This window comes from Neolamprologus multifasciatus, chromosome 16, assembly GCF_963576455.1.
Source record: "Neolamprologus multifasciatus chromosome 16, fNeoMul1.2, whole genome shotgun sequence".
NCBI classification, from domain to species: domain Eukaryota; kingdom Metazoa; phylum Chordata; class Actinopteri; order Cichliformes; family Cichlidae; genus Neolamprologus; species Neolamprologus multifasciatus.
Genome location: NC_140454.1, coordinates 14,500,063 through 14,526,877, shown reverse-complemented (window position 1 = coordinate 14,526,877; position 26,815 = coordinate 14,500,063). Strand labels below are relative to the sequence as shown.

Sequence of the window (26,815 nt, the reverse complement as noted above, 5' to 3'; positions counted from 1 at the left end):
TACCTGAGATCAACCATCCAAAGCAATGTACAGTATACAAGGGAGGTAAAGAAAGGAGTGCAGGCAGTTTGGAATGGACAGAGAGAAGTGTCAAGAGTAATTTTGAGATAAAGATAGCAACAAGAGTGAAAAGGAAGTTTTACGAGATGCTATGGTATATAGTTTGGAGATGCTGACACAAAAAAGACATGAGCTGAATACGCTAGATTTTCACTGGGACTGACCAGGATGGACGCGACTAGAAAGGAGTACATCATAAGGACACCTCAGGTTGAGCGATTTGGAGACAAATGCAAAGCAAAGCTGGCATGGCTTGGACATGTGCAGGGGAAGCACAGTGGATATACTGGACAAAGGATCTTGGACATGGAGCTGCCAGGCAGGAGGAGATGAGGAAGACAACAGTTCTTGGAGAACATGGAGAGTGTTGTTATGACAGAGGAGGATGTTAGGAACAGGGTGAGATGAAGGCAGATGATCCACTGTGGCAACCCCTATATTGAGCAGCCAAAAGAGGTAGAACAAAAATAGACCACTATGGTAACATTTTGTGTAAGGGAGCAAAATTATGTGGAATTTAATTGACCTATACCTCCAGTTTTACAATATCCAGACTGTTAACACAGTAGTTTTATGTCATATTTATTTTATTTATAAGCTAGAAAAATGTGTAGATAGTGTAGAAAAAATACCAAAATATAATTAGTGCGCTTTCCTTAAAATCAAACACACATTTCTATATATCTGTTGATTTAAACTGAAAAATTTGCCTAGCATAAACCGCTATTTTCAAAAACAAAGTACGCCCAACTTCCGGTCGTCGTCTACCCTTTCAGGTAGCTTGACGCGTCATCCCCGGCTTCTTGTTTTCAGCACTGTATACAGTATTTGCTTGAAGCTGCGATGCTGCCACTACGCGGACAGTCACGTACATGTCACCTGGATTGTCTATAACAGTTCATGAAAGCTCTGTGCAGTTTTTAACCCACTGGCGGTGCTAATTTACTCACTCGGGAGCCGAAAAACAGTCGCCGTTGTGAAGCCGCTATTTTGTTGCGGCGACAGTCGGTTATTTCAGAGTGACGCTGCTCATTTGAACTCAGGAGGGTTTGTGTGCAAGGTGTCCGCTTTTCTGCGGTACAACAACGGTTGGCGGAGCAGTCTAGGGACACACACACATACACCGTTTTTTTTTTTTCGTGGTGTGCGTATACTGTCTGGCTCCCAGCACGGTTGTCCTCAGATGGCCGTTCATCTCACAGGCAACTGACGGCCGTGACGCAGAGGCACGTGCAGCACGAACGAGGACGTGAACACTCATCCGCGCGAACCTGCTCTCTATTTTAACCGTAGTCTTGCATAGTATTAAAAACAGCGCTAGCAAAAGCAAAGACGGGGTGGAGTTTCCTCCATCGCTAGCAAAATAAGCGAGTTGGACGCTGAGAAGCATAAAAAAACTTGTCTGGGCCCTGTCTCCTTTGTAGTACCTTGTTTGATTTGGACACTTAATCAAAGCTTTCTCATCGTTGATCGGTTTGTTTAAAATATAGACTGCAACACAGGAGCCTGCGTGTTAAAGGAAGTGTAAATAAAGTGGGTCATATTTTTCACGGGGATAAACAAGTAGTCTTCTACGGATTGTGTTCGGAGACTTCGTATTTCACTGAAAGCAAGGATGCTACTGACCCAAGCCTGTCCCAAAAAGCACTCACCCCTCCCATCCCCACACCCCTTATTGGTTGTTCTCTGTTGCTATGGTACCAGACATCGGATGCTGAAGCTTCATGCGCGACATCTGTGTTGGTGCAGCAGGAAGTGGTGGAGTGGAGTGATGGAGAGTGTAACTTGGTGACTAATGAGGCTGACTTTCACTCAGTGTGAGTGTATGTGTTTATGACTCATGTTTTGGGGACCATAAATCTGTTTACAGTCACATTGTGTGGACCTTCCTCTCTTGTGTGTAAATCAACTATGACTGTGTGTGCGTGCATGAGTGTCTGTAATGGAAAAAAAGCCCAGAAAAGATCCTCCTCCAAATCATCAAAGGAACCTATCAGCAAAGCTATAATCTGTATAATGAACTAAGTTTCCTAATGAGAAACATTCATAAGAAAGTGTGTTTATCTGAGCAGTCCTTATTCACAAGTAAGGTCAAAAATATGCAAAGTAGCTTTCTATAAACGTACACCTGCACTTATTTAAAGGTTCATTAAGTACACTGAAACACATGCAACACATGTTGCCTCTGATTAGCCACCTACATTTTTTTCTCTCAAGTAATCTCAACATTGGGGTAGAGCAGGCTGTCTATTAATCAGAAGGTCAGTAGTTCAATTCCCAGCTACTCCAGTCTGCATGTTGAAGTATTCTTGGGGATGATATTTAAATCTAGTGCATCCACTGGAGTGTGTAAATGTTAGACAGGGCGTGCTTAGGTGTAGAAAAAAGCACTTGTAAGAATTTGTGTGTGACTGGGAGAATGAGGCTTTTAGTAAAATGCATTTTGAGTGCTCAGAGTAGAAAAGCACTATATACAGCCATCATCCAGTGGTTTCTGATGGGTTTGACATGCTGATTATTAGAATAAATATTCCTCATTGAGGGAAAAGATTATCATCCTGTATGTATTTCCACGTAACCCTTAACCAGACCCAATTTGTAAACCGACAGAGAGACCTCTTCAGTACAAAGTTTCTTTATGTAACTCCACACTCAAAAATAAAAAGGGACAAACATTTTATTCTCTTGCAAGTCTTCCTCTTTTTTTTTCTAAAAACAAACCATCCATCAAATATTGCACAGTAAAAACAATGAAAAAAGTACATCATTACAACCCTCATTAGCAAAAGATGCAAACAAGTTCTCTAGTTGTAGGTCTTTTTTTTTTTTTTAAGGATATTCTCCTGCTTTGGCCCCTTGAGAGAAAGTCCGTTAGATTAACGATTACTTCCAAAGTATGAAAAAGGCTTTCCGGGTGAATTTGAACATACATGTGAATCCTCCAAGGTCCGAGGGACGTTTGGCAAATGGTTAAGAGGCTCATTTAATGTGCACACAGTAAGGAAGCGTATGCACCAAAACATACTGTGGGGGTTATTAGGCTCTGTGGGAGTTCATCCATCTCAGTGCTCTCCAGAGTTTTACCTCCTCTACCGTCAATGAGATCCAGTGGGCAAGTTATAGTGAATCCTTTCTAAGTTAGTTGAGTTTGGCACTAATGCGTATCCACTGAAGGGCCTGCCTGGTGTACTGGACAGCGTGAGCGATGCTACTGTGAAGAGTCAATGGCCCAGACAAAGTATTCAAGTAGTTGAAGAACTCTGATGAGGAAGAAAAAAAAGATATTGGTCTTAAAACATCTGAAAACCATAATGCATTTGACATATTTTCACGGTAATCTCTCCCCTTTTTATTTCCCGTTTATATCACCACTACCTTTATTCTCCTTTGCAAGGTTGTCTGCCACCTCCCAGTACTCATAGCTGTACAGCACACTGTTGGTAATGTTCAGGTGAGTTGCTGCCATCTGGTGGATACGGTGGGGAATGCTTATGAGGGAGGCAGAGCTGCTGCCCTCGTGGGAAACCCGTGCGAGGTGTTTGGTATTAGGCGAGAGTGAAGAGGGGGGTCCTCCTGTACCCCTAAGAGTGAAAACACACATACACAACAGAGTGATGGGCAATCAGCGGTGGTTTCAGTGGACTAAATGGACTAAAGAAAAAGCCGATCATTCAAAGTTATCATCCACCTACTTCCCAGACTCACTCCAACCGGGTGGGGTAGTAGGCACTTTAGGAGAGCTCTGTAACAACATGCAAACAAGGCTTATTGACGTGTCATCCACACATAAAAGTTGACTTGTTTTCAAGTAAATGACTTGTTTTTAGATGTACCTTAAAGTAATCCAGCAGCACTTTGGAGTATTTCAGCGCGTGATCCTTCTTCAAGCGAAACATCTGCCAGTAAAGGAGGGCCAGGCATCGGAAACTGTGGGTAAGAGTCGGACATGGCGCAAAATCATCCTCAAAATGCATGTCCTTCAGTATGATGATAGATGTGGCTTAAACAGATGAGATGACAACATACGTACCACAGAACCGCCAGCTGTTTGTCTTCCTGTCTCGCCCCGGGGCCAGAGTGGCTCTTCAGCTTCATTGCGTACCTTAAGAAACAGGGTTTTTAACACCAGAGCCGCAATTTGTGTTTATGCACATATTCAAATCCAAAGGACTTGTGACCCCTTTAGCATTGAAATGTCATTCACCTAATGAGCTCCACTGTTTCCGAATACATGGTATAAGGAGACTTTGCTTCGAGCGGCCCTTCCTCCATTGCCTTCCCACATTCCATGAACGAGAGAGCAGCATCAACATAGTTCACAGCCTTCCCTAGCTTGTCGACCTGGAAAGAAATAATCAAAAGAGGCTAGAGATGGCACGATACCACTTTTTTATGTCCGATACCGATATCATAAATTTGGATATCTGCCGATACCGATATGAATCCGATATAGTGTGTTTTTTAATCAATAAAACTGTTTTTTTAATATCTCGCTGCTTTTTGTATAAGTTCATACTCAAGTTAAAAAACAACAACAACACTAAAGCTATTCTGTTATATCTGTATGTAAAAAAAAAACACACTGCACCCAAAATATTTCATAGTTCAGTCAAAGGAGCTTGCAAAGAAAAGCGTCTGGACTTCTTTAAGTTACTTGAAGACGTTTCACCTCTCTTCCGAGAGGCTTCTTCAGTTCTAAGGTCAAATGGTGGAGAGTCCCAGATATAAACCTGGTGGGAGTGTCCCCCCACAGAGGGACAAAAGGACCCCCTGATGATCCTCTAATCGCCTGAGCCAAGGTGTGGAACTGGGTGTGGGTCCCAATCAGCCAGAGTTTCGGGTGAGTTCATTGTGAAACCTGGCCCCACCTTATCATGCGAATTCCTGAGGTCAGATGGCCCAGGGTGTGAGTGGGTGTTAAGGCGTCTGAGAAGGGATCTCAAAACTGGATTATAGATGGCAGAGAGTTGGTGTCGTAAACCACCGCCTCTGTTCAAAGATGGTCGCTCACAGTGGACATAGATGGCTTCTTTCACTCCTCTTTCAAACCATCTGTCCTCTCTGTCCAAAATGTGAACATTGGCATCCTCGAAAGAGTGACCTTTATCCTTAAGATGCAGATGGACAGCTGAATCTTGTCCTGTGGAGGTGGCTCTTCTGTGTTGTGCCATGCGCTTGTGAAGTGGCTGTTTGGTCTCTCCAATGTAGAGGTCTGGGCATTCCTCGCTGCACTGTACGGCATACACCACATTGTTAAGTCTGTGTTTTGACGTTTTGTCTTTCGGGTGAATGCCCGAAAGAAGTCCAGACGCTTTTCTTTGCAAGCTCCTTTGACTACGATGACCTGGATGACTGAGAACCTTCACAGACATTTCATAGTTCAGCAAAACTGATCAATCTAATAAAGTTAAACCTGCTCCATCCTCCCTATTCTGGTATTTTAAAGAGTACTTAGCAGAAATATTAAGCAACCTAACTAATAGGGTTGCAAACTCCCAGCAAAAAAAAAAAAAGGGAACCACCCTCTTCCTCATGATGCTTAATCGATGTAATCAACTTTAATTTGATGCAGGGTGAAAAAATTCACAGAAATAAATTATTTTTCAAGAATAATTAAATAGATTCAACATCTTTCTTCTACAGAATTGCAGAATTCACAGATGGTTCCCAAAGGAAAAAGTAGTATAGCTTACTAGGGTATATTAGACTTAACAGTTACTATATACAGTAATGGACTTCTATATATTTTACATCAGATTAAAACTTTGGGTGTACGATTCAGATAATTATTAAATAATTAAAAGCTAGATATTTTAAATGAGAATAAGAAAGAAAAGTATGTCTTTGTTCCCCCTTTTCCCTGTTAATGCCCTATCAGCCCCCCCGGCTAAACTAGATCCGCCCCTGCACAGTTACCAGCTGTCAGCTGCGTAGAAAAAGATCCTGATCTTGAAAGTAATATTAAATAAATTCTAACAACAGCTGATCAAGCTTAATAGTGCTGCAGTGCTGTTGTTCAGCCGCTGGTTTCCTCTTTCTGGTGTAAAGTGGGCCAAAAACAAAGAAGAGAGACGGACTCGCGACAGAAAAGCTGATCAGCTGATCATTAAGCAGTTTCATGATTGAAGTAGCAGCAGGAGAGAGAGAGAGGCAGTTGCTCTATATATCGGTTGTTAAGCTTAACGCGGGAATGCTTTACAAACATTCAGAGATGAACTTACACACTTGCTTTACTTCTCTCTGAGATAACTTCCTTGGAGATGAAATGTTTGCTAGCAGGCTACAAATACACACAGCGCTCTATCACTTGTGGTCGATGTGCTACGGTTATGAGCCGAGTTACGCCGTGTCGCAAGTTTTGTGAGGTGCTTTTCTGATGTTTAATGGATCGATTACATTTTTTATTTCTCTCCGATATCCGATCCAGGAATTTAGGTCAGTATCGGACCGATACCGATACTAATATCGGATCGGTCCATCTCTAAAAGAGGCAAAATATTATTTTATTTGTTACTCTTTTTTTTTTTGGGCAGACCAGTGGTACATGTTTAGCACTGTCACAGCAAAAAGGTTCTGGGTTTGAGTCCAGTAGCTTGCTTCCTCCCACAGTTGGAGAGGCAAAAGAAGCCAAAATGTTAGGTTATTTAGTGATTCTAAACTGGCTGTAAGTATGGCTGGCACCCCAATCGCCCTGATATAAACCAATTTGTACCAGAAGATGGTGTCAGTGTAATCTTTATTGTAAGGGTATGCTTCAAAGTGCTGTAAATGTTTCATTTCAGATGGTTCTTGCAATTCCTGGATTGGCCACTTAAAAAAAAAGTCAATCCACAAAGACCCCAATGTTAAAATGTTTAACTTGATAGGCATATTTACACTATAGCACTTAAAGCCTGGCACAAAAAAAGTTTTGGTCTCTAATTTGTTTGGGATGATCAGCTGCTCCTGAGGTTTCTAAACGAGAGAAATCGATTCCCAGGAAAAGGCAGCAGCATGGAGAATTTCAGGAGGTGAAGCTGTATCGCGGCCGCTGTCGTGCATATTACAGGATGTCAGTGGGGCAGTTTGAGCTCATGTTGGCAGAGTTGGGAACACATCTTAGGAGGGAGAGAAATCATTTTAGAGAGCCGACTGACCCAGAGCAGCATCCGGCTGTGTGTCTGAGGTAAAATTGTATTATTTCACTATTTGTATATTCAGTACTGGTGCACATTTATTGCCGAATGCAGTGGTCTGATTGGTCGGAAAAATCTGAAAACTCAAGCTCAGTTTGAAAAATCAAATGAATCCATCACGCAGTCATTGTGAACGCCTGCATTAAGAGTAGTTGTTTTTTAATTTTTACTTCTATTATCCGACAAATAACAAATAATAATGTGAGCTACACACTGTCGAATAGTTTTGTGCTGTTTCACTGAGTGAAATTTTGTATTGTGTATTTTATTTATATGTTACACTGATTTCGCAGTGCACCCACAAAGTTTATGGGTGCTGCATCCAAACCAAGCCTGTTAACATTAGCTGATAAATTAGCATTCCCTACTCTCATCCAAGTATGGTCACTTTGTTAACAAGGGTCTTCCATGTTCATAATCCAGATGGGTGATGTCACAGTAGCTATGCCCATCTTTTAAATGCAGTCTGTGATTTCGGAGACACTGTAAGCGAGGAGCTACGTCACAGTCCATAAATGCATAAAGAAGGATTATTTTGAACTGTGAATCATGCAAAGCTACACAGAGACAAAGAACTGCATGCTTAATGAACACAGATTTCAAAAAATAAATAAATAAAGCTCCAAACTTCTTCCACGTTATCTGCAATAACTATAATTTCAATATTAACAATTTATATTCAAGCAAAGATACAAGACTCACCATGGCATCAGCACGGTGCTTCATCCTTTTGGCTTCATGTAAGTAGTACTCAGCATGGTGAGGACTAGAAAAAAGAGACAAACACACAATAACGTTGATTACAGACTGTAAAGAGTATTTTATGAGATCATGCAGAGCATACTGGGTGATATAAGGGAAAATGTCTCAAAATGAAAGTACTGAATGTTGGTGATGTTTTTCAATTAAAAAGTGTATTAGCAAAGCAAATTAAATGTATTTTGAATATTCAGCACTTACACTTGGGTAAATCAAATGACCTTATCTACTGTGAAACATGGGGTTTTGTGTTTATCGCAAAGGTTTCCTAATTTTGATGACATGAACAAAATGTAATCACGTGACCCTTGACAACTTCATCATGATCTAATTACACATTGTCTGAAATGCAGTCTGGGTTAATTATAGTGATTTTTGTGGAATCTTATTATATAATCCTTTTTACATATCATCACTAAGATTACATAGACTGTCATTCTGTGTTTTTATAAGAGAAAGGCAGTGTGGGCTGTGCAGGAATGGACTGTGTGGACTACGCGGGATTGCTCACGTTTCGTGGTTTGGCATAGTCCCCCTTTGTGCTGCAGTGCTCCAGGACTGAGGTGGCGGCTGAGGCTGCTTCGACACTTTCACACACTCCACTTCCATCTTGGGCTGAGTGCATGAAAGGAGACGGGATGAGCAAAAATGGTTGGAATAAGTGGAGTTGGCATTATTTAGAGTAGCTGTTTATGCTACCTTTATCGCAGAATCTCTGTTCTTGTCTTTGTTCTTGTGGGTGTGATGCTGTTCTGCAGCTTTTGTTTTGGAGTTAGACTTGGGGATCTCGGGGCTCTGGGGCCGGGGAGACAAGGGAGACAGCGGAGACAGCGGCCTCTTACTGTCCAAATCGTCCTCCACACACCTGATTGATACAAATGCCACATAGTATGGGATTAAATTGCATCAGTGCAACTGGGTGTGCATGCCACGTGGCTGTATGTGCAAACTGAAGTGTGTCGTCGTAGTTTTTCTTACCCACTGTCCACGGTATCAGTCGTTACGGTCTCAGCTGTGAAAGATGACGACTCTGTGTGGCCTGAGGTTTTGTCTGCATAACTCCTCTTGTTTTCTCTGTGCGACACACCATTCTCCAGCTGGTCACACACAAACACACATGTACATCATGAGACCATACAAAAGTATTCAAATGACATTTTTCCTACAGTACACAATGATTTATTCAATTTCTGTGGACATGCACGTCACATTTAGCAAAGAATGAAAGGAAACACTGTCTACCTTGCGCTTTCTTGTGCTGTCTTTAGTCTGTGTCTCAGGGACGTGCAGGTGTTTCATAGCCTCACTTTGCTTGTCCTTGGCTGATAAAGATGAGGAGGAAGAGGAGGTTTTTTTAGGAGTGGATTGAGTAGCAGTGTCTGGGACCCTCTTGAGAAGACAGAGGTCTATGTGCACCACCAGATTTCGGAGCCCTCGCTGGGAGTGGGGTGCAGCCTTGCTCCCTCGCCCAAAGGGGACGAGGGTGTAGAGTTTTTGCTTCCCCGCACTTTGCTGGTCCTCACTCGGGTTACCTGAGCTGGGTTGTCTGTGCTGCACCACCTTAGGCCTGCTGGCGTCAGGCCTTCCTGGGCCCTGTTGCCCTGGCTTGGCGAGTTTCCTCTGAGAGGTGGAGTCTGCTGGGACTTTGGTAATCGGAGCTTGAAATTCAGATTCAGAATCTGAACTTGATGAGGACGAAGAAGAGGATGAGGAGGATGTTCTCTGAGGAGTTGGGGACCGTGATGATGAAGGAGGCGACGGGTCTGGCTGGAACTGTCTCTCCTCCTCACTTCTTCCCCGCTTTTTTGTCCCCCCTTGCTGATGTGAGTGGTTGGTAGTCACTTTATGTTTGGCCTCCCATTTATGTCGCTGTTGTTGCTCCTCCCTCTTCCTCCGACTTTCCTCTCTTGCCGTCTCCTCTCTCCTCCTGTCCTGTTCCGTCACTCCTTCCTCCTCTTCCCCCTCGTCTTCTTCAGCCGAACTCTGGATCCAGGACCGTCTCAATAGCTGCTCCTCCGCCAGCCTCCTGTCTTCCTTTTGCTCCCGTTTCCCTTGCTGTTTTTCCTTTTGTCTATCTTCCTTTCTCTCGTGTTTTCTCCCCTCTCCTGTGGTCAGATGATCTCTTCTGCGTTCCACCTCCTGTTTCTTAGTTTGAGTTTTTTTCGGTGTTGTTTTCGCGTGATTAACATTCACAGTGGTGGGGGCAGTGGCCTCCCAAGACTTGGACCTGTGTTTTTTGAGGCCAGGGATGGACTGAGAGTTTGGCCCACAACCAGAATTACTAGCAGCTCTGGAGGTAGATTGAGAATTAAGAATAGGATTGATTTCACGGGCAGTAGGGACTAAATGCTTTGCTCTTGTGGGGCTATGTTGAGAATTTGGTTGAAATGGAGGTCGGGGCTTGTGACTGGACCTGCTTCCCTGGATTTGCTCAAACTGTGATGTGTTTCTAGTTTGGGACGCATCAGCCAGCTGTCTAGAGTTTGGATAAAAGTTAGGCTTGGGTCTAGATTTGTGGCTTTGATTCTGACTAGAGGTTAAAATGACAGAAGCCTTTGATTTAGTCTGACTTTGGCCTTGGTCCTGTGGTGGTCGAGTCTTGGGCCTGTGTTTGTGAGATGGCTGAAGATGAGTATTACTCGTGGACTTGATATTTGTATTAGTGTCAGACACCGGGGCAATCCATGGCCTAATTTTTATCCTGTGGGAATTGGTTGATTGACTGGGTTGAGGTTGGTTCTGACTCTGAAACTCAGGGTAGTGACAAACCCTGGAAGGAGCAGGTATACTGGGACTCGGGCTTCTTGGAGGATCTCTAGCTATAGGGCTAGGACTACGGCTGTCTCTTAGTGTCCCACATGGACTGGGGCAAATACTTAGAACTGGACTTGGAATTGGGCTGTGCCTTGGACTAGGGCTGGGACTTTGACAGGTGCTGGTAAATGGGCTCGGACTTGGACAGTAGCTGTAACCAGGGCTTGGAAGGGGGCTGTTGTTGTTGCTGTAACTGAACTGTGGGCTGGGAATAGGGCTTTGGCTAGGGCTGTATTCCTGATTGCTGTCAAATGACCTTGCTGGGGATGGGGCTCGGTGGGTGTGGGGAGAGTGCAGGTGTCCTGGAATAGTCTGGGAGGGATTTTGCTCAGTGCTGGCACATTTTTTCCGCGACTTCTTCAGCCATTTATCTAACTGCCACTGGGCAGCAGGGGGGTGATCAGGCTTAAGAAAACACAGAAACAAAGAGAGATAAAAAGACAAATTAATCATAAAATATTGATGACAGTCGGGGATTGTGGGGATTTCAACATACAAGAAATAGGCTGGAACAACATAATAAAAATGGTATTATGCAGCTATATCCACTGTAGATCTGAATTATTATTACTGACATAGCCATATGCACACAGCATTTTATCACTGCCACTGGCTGAAAATCAGCTAATTCTATTTTATGTACTTTTTTCAACTACTTCCATCATAAAAAGGCAATGCTGGCTAAAGAGGTCCTTAAAAGTTGTCATCAACCTATTCTTATTTACATCAACCTGATCTGAATGTGTCCAGAAAGCAGACACAAAAGGATATAAAAAGTGAGTGAACAATTCAATCATAAAAAAAATAATTTTATAGAACAGAGTGTGGAATGATTTCAGTAGTTTGAGGAAAGAAACAGCTTGATGCTAAAGCAGTGGAGACTTGCCAGATTGCAGGGGCTTCTAATAAAGCAAGAGGTTAGGACTTAATTATGCAGTAAATTTTTTTGCAGGCTACACGTGCATTTGAAAGGTCAAACCTTAAATCATGAAATACTACTAAAAAAACCCAAGATATTACACTACTACTATAAGTAGGAGAGTAATTAAACCTCCTGACCTATTTTACATCATTATGGGCTAATTCTGTGATAATCCAGGGAGAACAGACGATTCTGGATCACTTAATCTTACATTCATACATACATTCGTAAGGAATGATACAAGCCTCAGCCAAATGTGTATATATCACTATCTGCACATTCTAATAGAAACATGTAAAACTGTAATACATTCACAGCACATGAGAAAATACCTCACCGGCTCAGCTGTTGTGAAACTATTTAAAGTCCAAATGACAAATCTGGATTATGACTCATAAATAAATTCCAACATTAGAACCTTTCAACAGCATACTTTCCAACGCATGCTCAGTGGACCCGGACTGAGGTTACAGTAGCTCAACCCCTCATCCACTTATACCAAATGACTCACTTAATGTTTGCTCAAACACTGGCTTGCTAACCATAAGAATCAGAAGGAAAGTAGAAGTTTTTTACTCACGTAAAACAACAACAACAAAGAGTTTACTCACAGCTGGAGCGTAAACGTCTCTCTCTCTTACGTGCTCACTTCTTTTCTGTCTTCGCTGACCAGGAGCTAAATTAAACCTCCACTCCTCAAGCCAAACAGTGACCCCTCTGCCCTCCTACCCTCATCCCTCGCTCCCTTTCCAGAGAAGACACTGCATCTCTTGTGCCCTCTTGACTGCCTCCCCTCCTTCTTTTCTGTCCCTCCCTTTTTTTTCTCACTACCTGGAACTCTGGATTTGCTGCTTCCACAACTCCAACCCCCCATCTGTTCCTTGGGAGACACTCAAATACTTGACGTAAATGAAAAACACATGGTTTACACCCCCCCTCCCTCCCCACAAACACACTCCCTTCCTCTATATAGGGGCCCAATGTTGTGCATGTTCAGTAATACAGTCTGTGCTATGTCATACAGGGCCTTCCATTCATAGAAGAGAAGCTGGTTTCCCCTTCATTTCCCACACAACACACATCTACAATGCCCCCAACCTCCAACAGCCGATACCCTGGCCTACACCCTATCTGTATTTATTTGAGATAATAACAAACAAGCAGTCCACATTATTTTTGCTGTAATATCTATTTTTTGAAAAAGGTCTAGTTGTAGCTGTCAACCTGAATTCAGGTTTTTATGACTTCCACATCCCGAGCTTCTCTCTTTAAGTGTCACACTTTTAAAACGACACCTACGCACTAGTTCTCCAAGCTACCTCTGCCCCTCAACCCCCAAGTCCTCTTCCTCTCCCACTTGCATGCATTCCTCATTGCTCTGTCCCTCTCCACACCTGCTGTCAACTGCCTCGAAGCCCACAACTCCCTGCAGAGAAATCACGCTCAGGCTCATAAACAGAGAAGGAGAGAAACAAGTGAGACATGGGCAGAGAAGACGGAGAACGCAGACGGGGAGGCTGTGGCTTCAGCATTTGGTACCTCCTTGTTGTTGCACAGTGGCTGGATGTTGGCAGGCGACTCGGGATCAGGGTGAACTTCTGGACTCCGGCTTGGGCTCCGGGAATGAAAGCTACTGCTGCCTGACTCATTGGTGGAGTCTGAGCCTGAGGAGTCTGAACTGGAATGTCTCACCCGCCTGCCATGTGTGTGCGCTCGCTGTGCTGACAGGCTGTCAGTCAACACACACACAAACATCAGAGAGGGGTCAGAGGGGGTACGCAGGCATATATACTGTTGTTATTCACAATATTTAACTCATATTTACAGGCATACAGAAGAAAAAGGAAAAGGAAGTGAAGGATTTGTAAGCAGGTACCTGTGTCTGTCCCAGGAAGCTGACTCGTGAATCACCTGTGGGACACGAAACAAACACAGTAATTTGTTATTATACACATTAACAGAAAAAGTGTCATTCAAGAGGAGAAGCCAGGCACTTTTTCTTTCCCTTTGGCTTTCTCTGTCCTCACACACTCTCCCGCATAGTCTCTCTGTCTCCTCAAGAATTCTCAATATCTTCTAATCATGTCCGCCTCAGGCCAAGACTACTGACAAAGAAAGGATCAACAATATGGGAAGATGAGTGTTACCTACCGTGGGAGTTTCCTCATCATCACTGCTCAGCTTCAAGTCATCGGCAAGCATGCTGTAAATCAACAAATACACAGTCACAAAGCCAAGAACCAACTGAAACCTAATCTTTCCTGCCGGACAACCACCTTTCACAGCCCATACTTGATTCGATCTGATACAATTCTTTTAATCAGTCTATCAGAATGATGCATTTCAAATTTTCAGCACTTCCAAACATTTGTATTCTTCTTTATTGAAATGATAAGTTTGAACACAGCCCACAGATCTTCAGACATATATTCATTAGTGGAAACTTTACATGAGGGTGCAACCAGGACATGGTTTAAATCCACTCACTTATCTGGATGGTTATCTGCAGTGTTCTCAAATGGCTCAATTTGACATTATAAGGTAACAAGTATATGTTGCCATGACACTCATAATTGAGCTCAGGTGGATCCTGCTTCCCTTGATCATCTGTCAGATGTTTCTCCAACTTGTATTGGAGTAAATTCAGTTGACTGGACATAATTTGGAAAGACACACGGCAGTCTATATAAGATGCCATCGCTGACTGTACCTCTCAGAGTATAAACCAAGCCAAGAAGTCTAAGAATTGTCTGCAGACCTGTAGGATTGTATCAAGGAACAGACCTGGGGAATGATACTGAAAAATTTCTGCAGCATTAAAAGGCCCCAGTGAGCACAGAGGCCTCCATCCTCCATAACTGGAAGAAGTTTGGAACCAGCAGGAGTCTTCAAGATCGAGCCACCCTGGCAATCTGAGCGATTGGGGTAGAAGGGTCTTAATAAGAGATGTAACCAAGAACCTGATGGTCACTTTGACAGAGCTCCAGCATTGCTCTGTGGAGAGAGGAGAAGCTTCCACCAAGCTCCTCCTCCTCCAGCTCAACTGGAGTTTGCCAAAGGACACCATAAAAAGCAAAATTCTCTGGTCTGAGCAAAAACAAAAAATTGAACTTTTTGGCATGAATGCCATCATCACCTGAAAATATCATCCCTAAAGTGGTGGCAGCATCATGCTATGGGGATGTTTTCAGAAGAAGGACTGAATCCGGACACTAATCAGGGTATAGAGACATTCTTGATGATAACCTGCTCCTGAGCCCTTTGGACCTGGGGCAATGGTTAATTTTCCAACAAGACAACGAACCTAAGCACACAGCCAAGATAACAAAGGGCTGACTTTGAGACCACTAGCCTAGTGTTTTTTACAAAACCAAACAAAAGAAAAACCCCAAAATATATAGGTACAAGGAATAAATTAAAAAAAAAAAAAAAAAAAATCAACCAAAGTCCAAAGAAAAACATTGCAAGACTTTCAAAATTACAAGAAAGTCTGGCTCCTTGGAAATAAAATATAAAGAGTTGAATGGTGGTTTAAGTCTTTTGTACAGTACTTTAAGTTTCTTTTGATTTCAAAATTAAATTTCAATGCAGTTATTTTTCTCCCCAAAACAAATAAAACTCAGTTTCAAAACCAAATAAATAAAGCACCTTTGGCTCTTAAACTATACAAAGATAACTAACTCAGATTAACCAATCACTGCTAAACCCTTTACTCAATATTGTCTTCAGTAAAGATGACTGGTTATGTATTGGTTATATTATGTAACTGCACAAGCTTTATTTACATTGCAGAAACATGTTCTTTCTATAAATATTTTAGTAAAGTCACCCCCCCCCCCCAAAAAAAAAAAAAAAATTCTGTCTTACATAACAAAGGTTGTGAAATTGTATAGTTGGCTTACACCACTCAACATGTGTTTCATGTTAAAAGGAGGATGTAAAAAGTTAACAAACAGCAGCACATCGGTCTCCACTGACAGCTTTCAGGAATGTTCAGTAACCTTTAACCCGACTTGTAGCCTGGAACACCGTTAGCTGATTGACCTGAGATGTCTACATCTCTCGCCCCTCTTTCGCTATCACTCATGTTTTTCCTTGCAGCTACTGACACGATGAGGTTGATAAATACAGTTTACATAAGTTGTCGAGACACGCACGAGTATTTGTGATGTGTTTCATCACTCTGTGTGTGTGTGTGTGTGTGCGCGCTACAGAAGCAGCTCAAGCTTGAGGAACATCAGAGGATCGTGTTTCCTTAGGCCACACTTACGATTTGTGGGGGGCCACATGAGGGTGACGGGCCATTCGCAGCGGAACATCCCCTCGATCTGACAGAGAGAAAGAAAGCAGATTACAACACTAATAACAGGGAGCTGCTTGTAAATTACGACAAATGTCAGATATTCAAATTTGACAGAAAAATCAGCAAAAACATACTTTGCCTTTGTTGAGTAGTTGGCTGTTTGGTATCCTTTGGAAAGACAGACAACAAAACAACTGTAAGTAAATCTCACTTTTAACAGTTAAAAATGTGTCGTCCCTATAGATAAACATTGACTCATAATATGCAGGAAAATCACCAGAAGTGATTGAGGTTTGGGTTTTTTTTCACACATTTGTTTTTCCTTGTCAACCACAGACACGCTGAATTAGAAACAGTGAGCGTAATCTCAGTCCTTCAACCTCAAACACAGATGAGAACCAGGAGGTGAAAGTCTGAGCAGCTGAGCAAAATTTTAAAACCTGCAGACCTTCTCGGGAATTTACATCCCAAGAGCTTCACCTCCAGGTCAGATCGTGCAAACCTCTAGAAAAATAGTAACAAACCAAAGAGCTACATCTACAGGCCTTAGTTAACATGTTAAATGTTAAAGTTCGTGACACTACAAGTAGAACCGGAGAAAGCCTCTTCTCTCTTAAAACAACACGGGCAACATGTTACATCTGGAAAAAACCACAAGACATCTGTAACAGTGTGCTTTGGACAGAGGAGATCTAAGTATTTGGATGTTTGGACATAACACAGAGTGCCACGTTTGGAGAAAACCAAACAGCAAATCAGCACAAATATCTCATATCAACTGTCAGCACGGTGGTGGACGGGTGATGATTTGGGCTTGTTTTGCAGCCCCACAACATGGACATCTTGCTGTAACTGATTCAACCATGAACTCTGTATATCACATTATTCTAGAGTCAAATGGGAGGAACTCTGTCCAACAGCTGAAGTCTGAGTAAAACTGGGTCATGCAACAGGACAAAGATCCCAAGAACAGCAGCAAATCTACAACAGAATAGAATCAAGGTTCAAACGTCAACCAGATTGAAATGCTGTGGTGGGACCTTAAGAGAGCTACACATAAATGAATGCCTAAATCTTGATGAACTAAACCAATGTTGTCAAGAAGAGTTGACCAAAATCCTTTCACAGCGATGTGAGAGACTGATAATCATACAGAAAACCATTACTTCACAAAGAAAACCCCAAACATGATGTATAAATGAAGTAATAAAGCTGAACTTCAGACATTAAAGATAAACACAAAGTCACAGACATACCTTGGAGTTGTACAGGATTCGTTGTGCTGGGTCACGCCTCAAGGAGTCCCCAAAGTCCCTCCAGGACTGGGTCATGTCCTGTTTAGCAGAAATGCAGAGTTGGGGGTCAAAGGCCAATGGTGAAATGTCACTGTGATGGATGAATCTTCCTGAATACTAAATCAGCAGAACTTTCTTCATTTCTCTACAGTCCTGAGCACCATGTTTAACAGCTGACTCTAATTATGAACACTGTTCCTCCCCACCAGGGGGAGCGTGTCTGGCTGTGAATATGGGTTAGCTTCCCTGTCTAGTGTAAGTTGAGAGATGTGAATTGCACGCTTGAAACATCTGTGATCAGTGTGCAGTGAATTAAAACCCCCAGAGCTGTCGGTGTACAAAAACAGGTGCATGTAACAGCAGCTCACTAGCTTTGAATGTGAACAAAATGGAACATTTTGGGCTCAAAGTGTGATCTAATAAACTTAGAAACAGACATGATTTTGTAGTTTTCAGGAGGACTGCACCATAGAGCTGTTGCATTTTTCATTCTGCATTTTCAAAGGTATTCAATACATGAGACAGAACACACAAAAAAGCTCATCACAACATTTGTTGTGGAAGGAAGCCCTGGGGAGAAGAGCATGAAAGACATCTGAAAGCGAACCGCAACGAGTGCTCATCAGTGCTGAGCGCGCCGATACAATCACCAATTGTAGAACATGCAATAAAAGTGAAAATGTAGCTTTGCTGGATTGATCTGTTTTAAATATTTCCTCAAAGATCTTAGAAGGAAGTAACGAAAAGAATCATCGACCCACCCGTCACGGACTGCTACAGGAAACACTGCTTTACTTACAAAGTGCAGGGTCTTCGGTTCACTCTTGTGGCATGCAGTGTTTCAGCTGTTACCACAGATTAAACATGCTCCCACAGTGACTGTATGTTTGTGCTATTCAGGTTACTAACTGTTCACCTGATAACTCATTTATACAGAAAGAGAGATCAGCATTCGCTTTTGATTTCCTGTACACTGAGACAGTTGTACTAGTTTTAGACACAACTTCATATTCAAGGAACTTGTGATGGACATTTTATAAACTTCTCAGACTTAAGGATGACATGCATTACATTTTAAAAAAAAATCTTGGTCAACCACAGTTGAAGCAGTTTTAATGGGGATGTCACACTCTCATAAAATCTGTATATTTCTTTGTTAGTATAACAGATGTCAGGCCTGTCAGTCTGATGAGTACCTGTACATTATGTTGTTTGTCCTAATAATAGTTTCCATGCAGACATTAGATGCATGACACATTATAGTATATTTCAAATGATTAACTGTGTTACTACTTACAGATTAGACTGTGATGGTGTGTGTGCGTTTTGTGTGTGTGTGTGTGTGTTGCAGCTCGCTGAGGTGAAATGTGAAAGTCTGTGGTAAATACACACTATTATACACCTGGACTATTACGAGAATGTGCGCCATTTCTTATTTGTTCTCTCTGCACAGCACTTGAGAGGAAACCAGGCACACGCAGGAGGCAGTGCATCCACAGAACACCGCCTTTGCTCCAGCTCTGATCATAATCTCTTCTGATTAGATTGCCCGCAGTCAGACTAACCAGAGCTCATAGATGCTAACAAAACGTCTTGATTTTGTACCATTCATTCCCCATTTTAGCTCATGTGATTCCTCAGATGTGTCCCAATGTGGAAGCATGGCAGCTCTGGCTGTAATATATATGTGCATGCAGCAATCGTTGGGTAAAGAACAAAAGCAGAGGGTTTCTTGGCTGCTGAAGCGGTGAGCATGCTCTGGAAAAGGTCATGTTTTATCAGATCTGATGTCAGAAGATCTGCGTGAGTGTGTTTTTGTGTGTGTGTGGCAGAGAGTTGGTGGAGCTGATCTTAAAGGATTCAGCTAACATTTTGGTTAATTTGCTGCACTTACTCTGTTTAAGAGTTCAGGTAAGTAAATTATTAGCACTCTTATTATCTGTGTGTTTAATAAAAACCCACATCCAGTTAGCTTAGCTTGGCATAAAATCAGGAATCTGGGGTAAACAGTCTAGTCTGGCTCTTTCCAAAGAAGAAAAAACAAAAGATAGAGAGAAGACAAAAAATAATAATGTATACACACACACACACATATATATATATATGTGTACATTAAATGACTTTTTTTTCTCTCCCTCTTCTCCTCCTCCCTTTTCTCACCCTCAGCATTAAGCCTTGGAGGGTGTGTATTTCCTCTCTCCGCTCATCCTTTCACTTCATTATCTCTTCTCCTTTAGTCACCAAGGACACAGCACCAGCCCTCACTCCCTTTTCTCCATTAAAAACAACAGTATCTCCCAGGTGGAGTATTATGTGTTGCTATCTTCCTCCCACCTTTCCCCAACAGGTCCTCTGTAACTCTATTCTTCTTCTTTGCCCTGCTCTTCAGTCTACACTAGTGATCGTCCACAGGGTAGCAACTTAGACCAGTGGGCCGCTCGGCACACACTCAGATCTGGTTAATTATGGTCAGAACGATTAGCTAGTATCAGTCAACAGTAAACATTTAGTAACTTTAAATAAAAGAAAAATCTGTGTATGTTTTTGTAATTAAAATGCTTATTGTTTTTGCTCTACGAAGAGTTTCTGTTTAATTTATCATATAACTCCTAATTGTTAAAGGTGAGGAAAACAATTGTAACTGTAGAAAAAATGTGCACAAGAGAAGAGTTACAGCTACTGGGTGGTGATAAGGCAACCAGATGAACTGATACACAAGCACAAACTTCTGGTATCAACCTCGAGGTGCAATAATAACCACAATCTACTACACACTAGTGTCAACCAGATAGAATCTGATACTGGATTATTAACCATGTTATCATATGTGTCCTATTAAAATATATCAATAATTATCATCAATGCTACTGTATCCTGAGATCCCAAAGTCAAAGACAAAATGACATCTAAATGTTAGTGTGGATTGTGGAAAAAAGCTGGAGGATATCTTCCACTGTTTCCTGACATTTATGACAGAAGTGTTCAGCAAATGCAGATGAACTGATAATGCATATATGCACAGGCTGCACCCACAAATGAGCTACTGCTGGCATTTCCTCCTCTTAAGCATTAATGTAATTGTAATCAGCCTTCTGAGTCTAAAGACAGACTGAAATGACTCTGCAAAGACATGCAATCAAATGAAAGAGCTGTAAGAAGTGCAAGACACATCTCGAATATGAGGTGGCAAATTTAATAAGGCAGTTGTTTAAAGTCAACACTGTAATAAGTGCTAATGCTTTAAAAACAAACCAACTGAAATCAAACTTGAGTTATTTCTTACCTCACATATATCTTTGGCACAGCTGTTGTGTTGGCTTCCTCTTCCCTGAGGAAAAAGAAGGACAGACGTTTGGTAATTGAGGAGAACGTGACTAAGGGTTAGGACTGACAGATACTCAGAGGGAATTTTTTTAAACACTTCAAAGCAGAAGATGCAGGTTTAGTTACCAATTAGACAATGAATAAAGAGCTCTTGTTGACTGTGCACACAAATCATATTTGAGCATCTTAGTTTCAGTTAAGTGAGGCGTGGGTGTATTCATTTAAATTTCAAATACTGCACACTTAGGCGCGCTGATTAGCAAACATGGCGATGCACATGCACTCAGCGCACACACAGTAAATACACGGGCTGGTTCATTTCTCGCTCCGGGCGTTGATCACGGGTTTTACGTTTCAGCCTCCATCACAAGGATGCAAACAGGCTTAAAAAAAAGGAAAAAAGAAAAAAAAAATCACCTTCTACCTTCTGCTTCCCGCCTTTTTGCTGCAGCTGCATTCATACCTTAGCGTAGCACTTTACTGTAAACCTGAGAGTCTCTCACATGCACAGTAACTGTGAGAGTTGGGATGACTCTTAAGCTTCTTGATGACTCATATCTTAGAAATCACAGCTGCAGATAATCAGCCGGATGCTGATTCTTTTGCAAGCAACTTTCTGTTTCCATCCACATTAGGCAACCCCACCGTCTCTAACTCTCACACACTTACATTTATCCTTTTAAACACTTGAGCTCACAATTTAAATTCACACTCACTTGTATGAAAAACCCAGAACTACGCAGCTCAAGCATTAAGACGAAGAATAAATGCTTCACGTTACTTTCACTTCCCCGTCTGTGTAACCGTGTGTGTCGTGGGAGTGGGTTTCGTCTTGACTGTGAGTTTTGGTTTTCTTCGTTTGTTTTTTCGTGTCTGCCACAGATGACAGTGCTGCACCAAGTATCAGCAGAAATACTGAGTTCAGATGTTTAGAATCAACCCCGACCTGCAGAACAATGATCTGACTCTGTTTCACAATTTGTTTTTAGGCAATTACACATTTAACTTTTCCTTTGCACTTTATAATTCATTTCAGTGCATGTGTGTAGAGCAGCAAAAGCATTCATGTGTGTGTGTGTGTGTGTGTCTCTGCTCGCATGCATGACTCACTATGGTGTCTGAGTGGCTGAAGTGTAAGCCTGCAGAAGGAAAATAGTGTGTGTGTGAAGAGCTGTCTCATTGCTACACCCACAAGACAGTTATGAGGCCTTAGGTCTAAATGAAAAACAAACACAGAAGGATAGTATTTTAGTACCTGCGGCGGTGCACAGGAAAAAGTCTGCCCTGCTTCATCAGCTAACACTTACAGTCACACAGTGCTACTTTACGTGTGCAATGTGTTTAACAAGTTCATGCCTACTAACATCACAGGCTCCAGCTCTGGTGCAATACCCAGATGAGTAAACCCCCTCTGGACCAAACAAACCACAACCCGTCACAATACCTGCAGCAAACAGCATGCAAGCCTACAAGGCTGCAAACCACCTGTTACATTCTTAAAGTATCTTCAATTACTGAAGCTATGCTCAGTTTCAAGGCATTTTTAGCCTTTTCTATCTGAGCTTTAAATGGAAATTCTACAGATGCTATTTTTTTTAAAGGAGTGCAAAAAGCACGATTCTGCCGCAATGAAAATACACAGTGATAAATATTAACTACACAGTTGATGTAGAGGAACCTGTTATTATTCACATAATATTTTCGAACTACTTCAGGAACAAATCTGTGACATTTTAAACGCGAGGACGAAGCGCAGCATTTACATCCATGACATTTATAAAATAAGCACAGTGACATAAAGCTGTCTACTCCTTCTGTTTTCTAAGTAGGACCTATTCCCTGCTCTTTGCCCTCTCACCTGAGAATATGCGCATCGGAGCAGAAAGCAGACAATGGAAAGTTTCCCTTTGCCAGCGAGGACAGTAGGCATGGTTCCTGGATAGTCAGTGCTCTCCTCCGGCGTCCATACCAGTGAGGACTGGTGTTAGCAGATCCGATCCTTCCCTCACTACCATCACCACCATCATCACGCTGGCATCGGTCCTGGCTCGTAGGTCCACCGTACAGCAGCAGCAGCAGCGACAGCGGAGTCTCACCGGAGAGGCAGACCGAGGGCGAGGTAGGCGGTCCGGCGACGTCACGGATGACACGCGTAGCTCACACCAGAGAGATCACGACTCAGTGGACCTGTGGATGTGCGAAAAGTTTGAAGTGCGTAAACGGGAGATCATAGCCGTCAGCTGTTGAGTGCACCACTGACGACACACTTGATGATGTAGAATTAGAAAACGTTTTGGGGCATCCAGTCTAACTAATAGGGTGTAGGTATGAGTAGTCTTATTTAACCCGCAAGCTTCACCGAGTTTCAGTTACTTGGGGCATTGCAGAGAGCACATAATAATAGCATGACATGATACGGGAAGTTGATAACAGCTACAGAGTAAGAACTTGGTTTCTGCATACACACTTTATCAGGCACACCATGCTAGTATCAGGTTGGACCCTCTTTTACGGTCAGAATTCTTCATGGCATAGATTCAGTAAGGCTCTCAAAACAGAACCTTGTTGAGATTTTTGTCCATATTGACAGATTAGCATCACACAGTCATCATAATGTGAATCTACTGCTGTACTGGATCTCAAAGGTGCTCTACTAAGTGAAATTTGATGACATTTGAGAACTCATTGTCATGTTCAAGAATCCAGGTTGATCTGAGCTTTGTGAGACTGTGCTTTATTCTGCTGGAAGTAGTTATTGGAAGATACGTGTGTTGTGGTCATAAAGGGATGGACATTATCAGCAACAATACACAGGTAGGTTATGGCGCTAAGGTGCCTGAAGTCTGCCAAAAAAAAAAAAATACATTACCTCCCCAACATTATATCTCAATATCTTTGAAACATTGATTTGAAAAAAATAAAATAAAAAATAAATAAATGTGCCACATTGTGACCATACCATTGTTGTGTTGCATCAGAAACCAGGACTCATAAGACCAAGTAATGTTTTTCCAGTCTTTGATTATCCAATTTCTGGTGATCCCGTGAGAACCGTAGCCTCAGTTTTCTGTTCTCAGCTGACAGGAGTGGCACCTGGTGCGGTCTTCTGCTGCTGTAGTGTATATGCTTCAAAGCTCAATGTGTTGTGTGTTTCAATGTGTTTCAGAGATGCTCCTATGCATACCTTGGTTGTAATGAGTTTAAATCAATTTTATTAATATAGCACCAAATTACAACAACAGTTACCTCAAGGCACTTTATATTTTAAGGTGAAAACCTTAGAGTAATAGAGAGAAAACCACAAGAATCAAACAACCCCCTTTGAGCAAGCACTTGGTGACAGTGGGAAGGAAAAAACTCCCTTTTAACAGGAAGAAGCCTCCAGCTGAATCAGGCTCAGGGAAGGGCAGACATCTGCAGAGAATTTGTCATGTCCTGCTGTAGGCTTCAACCCCTCCACAGAAAATGTACTGTATGTCTGATCATCTCTCTTTCTGACATTTTGGCACTGTGTGTTTGTCTAGCCCATCCATTATTCTGCTTAATGCATTCTGGCCTGTGAAGTAACTCTGGCTCTTGGATGGACTTTGCCTTGTCACAATAAAATATGAGCTGTCTCTCTAACTCAGATGGCTTTTGGGGGATGCCGGAAGAAGAATGAGATATGGACACAAAAAGGCTGATACGTTAGAGTTCTGACTTCATTGATTTAAAGAAGCACAGGTGACACCATGATCATTCAAACCAGCTATTTCCATGTAACAGCAGCATATTCTTTATAAAGAGGGACAGGGGGAGCATTTTAACTGATTAAATGTGGAGTTTGGTTTGGGCTGCACACACTTCAGAGAACACAGTGTTCCTGGTTTTGTTTATGGCAGCTGTCAAAGACCAAACACGGGAGCAGTCACAGATAACTCTGTGACTCTGTCACAGGCTTCAGTTTTGCTTGTTTATGAGCCCACATGAAGAAACTCATTTGATCTGCCAAATGCTGAAGACATCAAAAACTTTGTGCACATGAGAAGACTGCGCTTGTTTGTGAGTTCATGTGTGCTGTTCTTTTGTTTAAATTTGACATGAGATGGACTTGACTTTACAGACTGATTGTGAGCCTTTGGCTTTAGCTCGTTCAATGGGACTTGCTCTCTGTATGGTTTCTTTGATTTCAGATAGTATAGTAGTACAGCGGGCATGTGTTTGTGTGAGCATGCTCATTTTTATTTACATGGTATGCTCCATTCATTTCTTGTGCACTGATATACTTATAATGAACTCTGTACTTCCTTACTAAAAGGTAAGAACTCTTAACTCTTTAAAGCCAAGAGTATCATGTTTAAAGAATGAGTTTTTAAGAAGTTTTTGAGACTTCCACATCATCAGTATGATCCCCCCCCCCCAAAAAAAACCCCCAAACAAACTTTGTAAAATGCATATTTAAGCAATAGGTTACAAAAAAAGTTAAATGTAGCAAATACGATAACTAATATGCTTCCAGGCTACTTTTCCAGTAGCCTTGAAACATGTACACAGAAAGAATAGTTTAGCTGACCTGAGAAGGTTTGAACACTGTAGTTCCTTTAAAGTGACGGATAGGCTGTGAGGCACAAATCCAAAGCAATGCATAAATACATAAAATGAATAAGTCATCATCAAAATGAAAACTGCATTTCAAGCTGCTAGAAAAGTGTATGGATAAACCATTGAAATATCTCCTCAGTAGCCAAAAAAGTGAGTGAATTGCTAAGATGCTAATAATAACTCAACAGCTGAGTGTAATTAGTGAGACTAAATGTTCCTATCTATAAATAAATATCTAATAAATAAACAAACAGTTCTTTCCAAGTTTATTTGTAATATTTTCCATTTTTCAAATAACGTGAGAAAAATTCTGTGTAAAGTGAGTCCAAATGAACCCAGTGGTTTTAGCGATGAGCTATTTAAGTCCATCTGAGAAGTCTGTGGGAGTACCTCTCTGAGTATCTGGCTGGTTTATTCTAATATTACATAAACTATTCCTGGTTCCTTCTACATGCACACAAAGGCAAAAAGAATGAAAGTACAGCATCTGCCTGTGGAACAGAGTGGAAACTGTACAGATGAACTGGGAATGGAGGGATATGAAATGCCTGGAGCTAGTCTCCACAGCCACACAGTGGCACCCTTGGTTACAGGCCCATGGTGATAGGACCTCAAAGGTACAGCGGCATCCCTCAACGGCTGCCTGTTTAGAACACAGCTTGCCTCAAGAGTCACCCTTCCTGACAACACACGTTCACACACACTCCTTTCTGCAAAATAAGGGAGATGGAGAAGGTGTGAGGAGAACAGAAGCGGGGCGAGCTACACTGTTTGTGCATTTTTGTACAGTGCTCATATTCACAATTTGAACTAACTAAAATACAATATCTAATTGATTTAACAGTCCAGCCTCCCCCCCCCCCCCCCCCCCCCCCATTGTAGTTAATAAATGATCTACTGCTGCTTTATAACAATAAAAACTTCACCGGAGTAAAGACTGAAAAATCCCTCCGACTGTTAGAAATTGTGGCAGGAATCACATAATATATAGAAAATGATCATGACACATTGCTTATGGTAATGATGATATAATGATACAGTGATTAAAATATAGTTGATACATTTTAACACTGTCATGCATCACAATATCTGTACAGCTATAAAAGAACCCCAAAACACCCCAAATAGGCAAAAAAGAAGGAATTATGTATTTATTCACTGTAATGCATCAGTGAATAAATACACAACTCCTTACTTACTTGTCAGAGAGTTACTCTGTGTCCCATAGTTTCAACTGTTTTTTTGGTTTTTTTTGGTCCTCACTGTTAACATCCCTCCACTTCATAAACTTGACAAATGCCACCGCCAGGAGTCATAAAGTCTGCGCTCTGATCAGTCAAACTGGCGAGGGAGTCCATTTAGAGTGCCTACATGTATTATTAAAAATAATGGATACCCATGTATCAGTAATGCATTGCAGATGGAAGCGATAGGCTATAATGCCATATCAATATTTTGTCCCACGCTTACTTAGAAATGTTGACAGTTATTAATAAAGTTTTCATGTAAATAACTTTTTTTCCAGATGTTGCGCAATTTTTAAAAAAAATCTATTTTTTAAATTTATTTTAAAAAGTCTAAT

The 26,815-nt window shown here is 41.8% G+C and overlaps 1 protein-coding gene across 1 annotated transcript; it reads right to left on the bottom strand.

The window, feature by feature from the left end:
- Positions 1-1,384: 1,384 nt before the first annotated feature.
- Positions 1,385-25,066, bottom strand: aff3 (AF4/FMR2 family, member 3). Its single transcript, XM_085135449.1, has 19 exons — positions 22,511-25,066; positions 20,612-20,656; positions 17,290-17,367; positions 16,168-16,201; positions 16,001-16,058; positions 13,882-13,933; positions 13,607-13,641; positions 13,270-13,459; positions 9,237-11,213; positions 8,973-9,091; positions 8,694-8,859; positions 8,506-8,609; positions 7,938-8,001; positions 4,265-4,401; positions 4,091-4,162; positions 3,894-3,987; positions 3,753-3,802; positions 3,436-3,641; positions 1,385-3,320 (listed from the first exon to the last, which is right to left on the bottom strand). The coding sequence occupies exons 1-19, from the start codon at positions 22,580-22,582 to the stop codon at positions 3,199-3,201; spliced, it is 3,675 nt and encodes a 1,224-aa protein (XP_084991575.1). The 5' UTR covers positions 22,583-25,066; the 3' UTR covers positions 1,385-3,198.
- Positions 25,067-26,815: the final 1,749 nt, after the last annotated feature.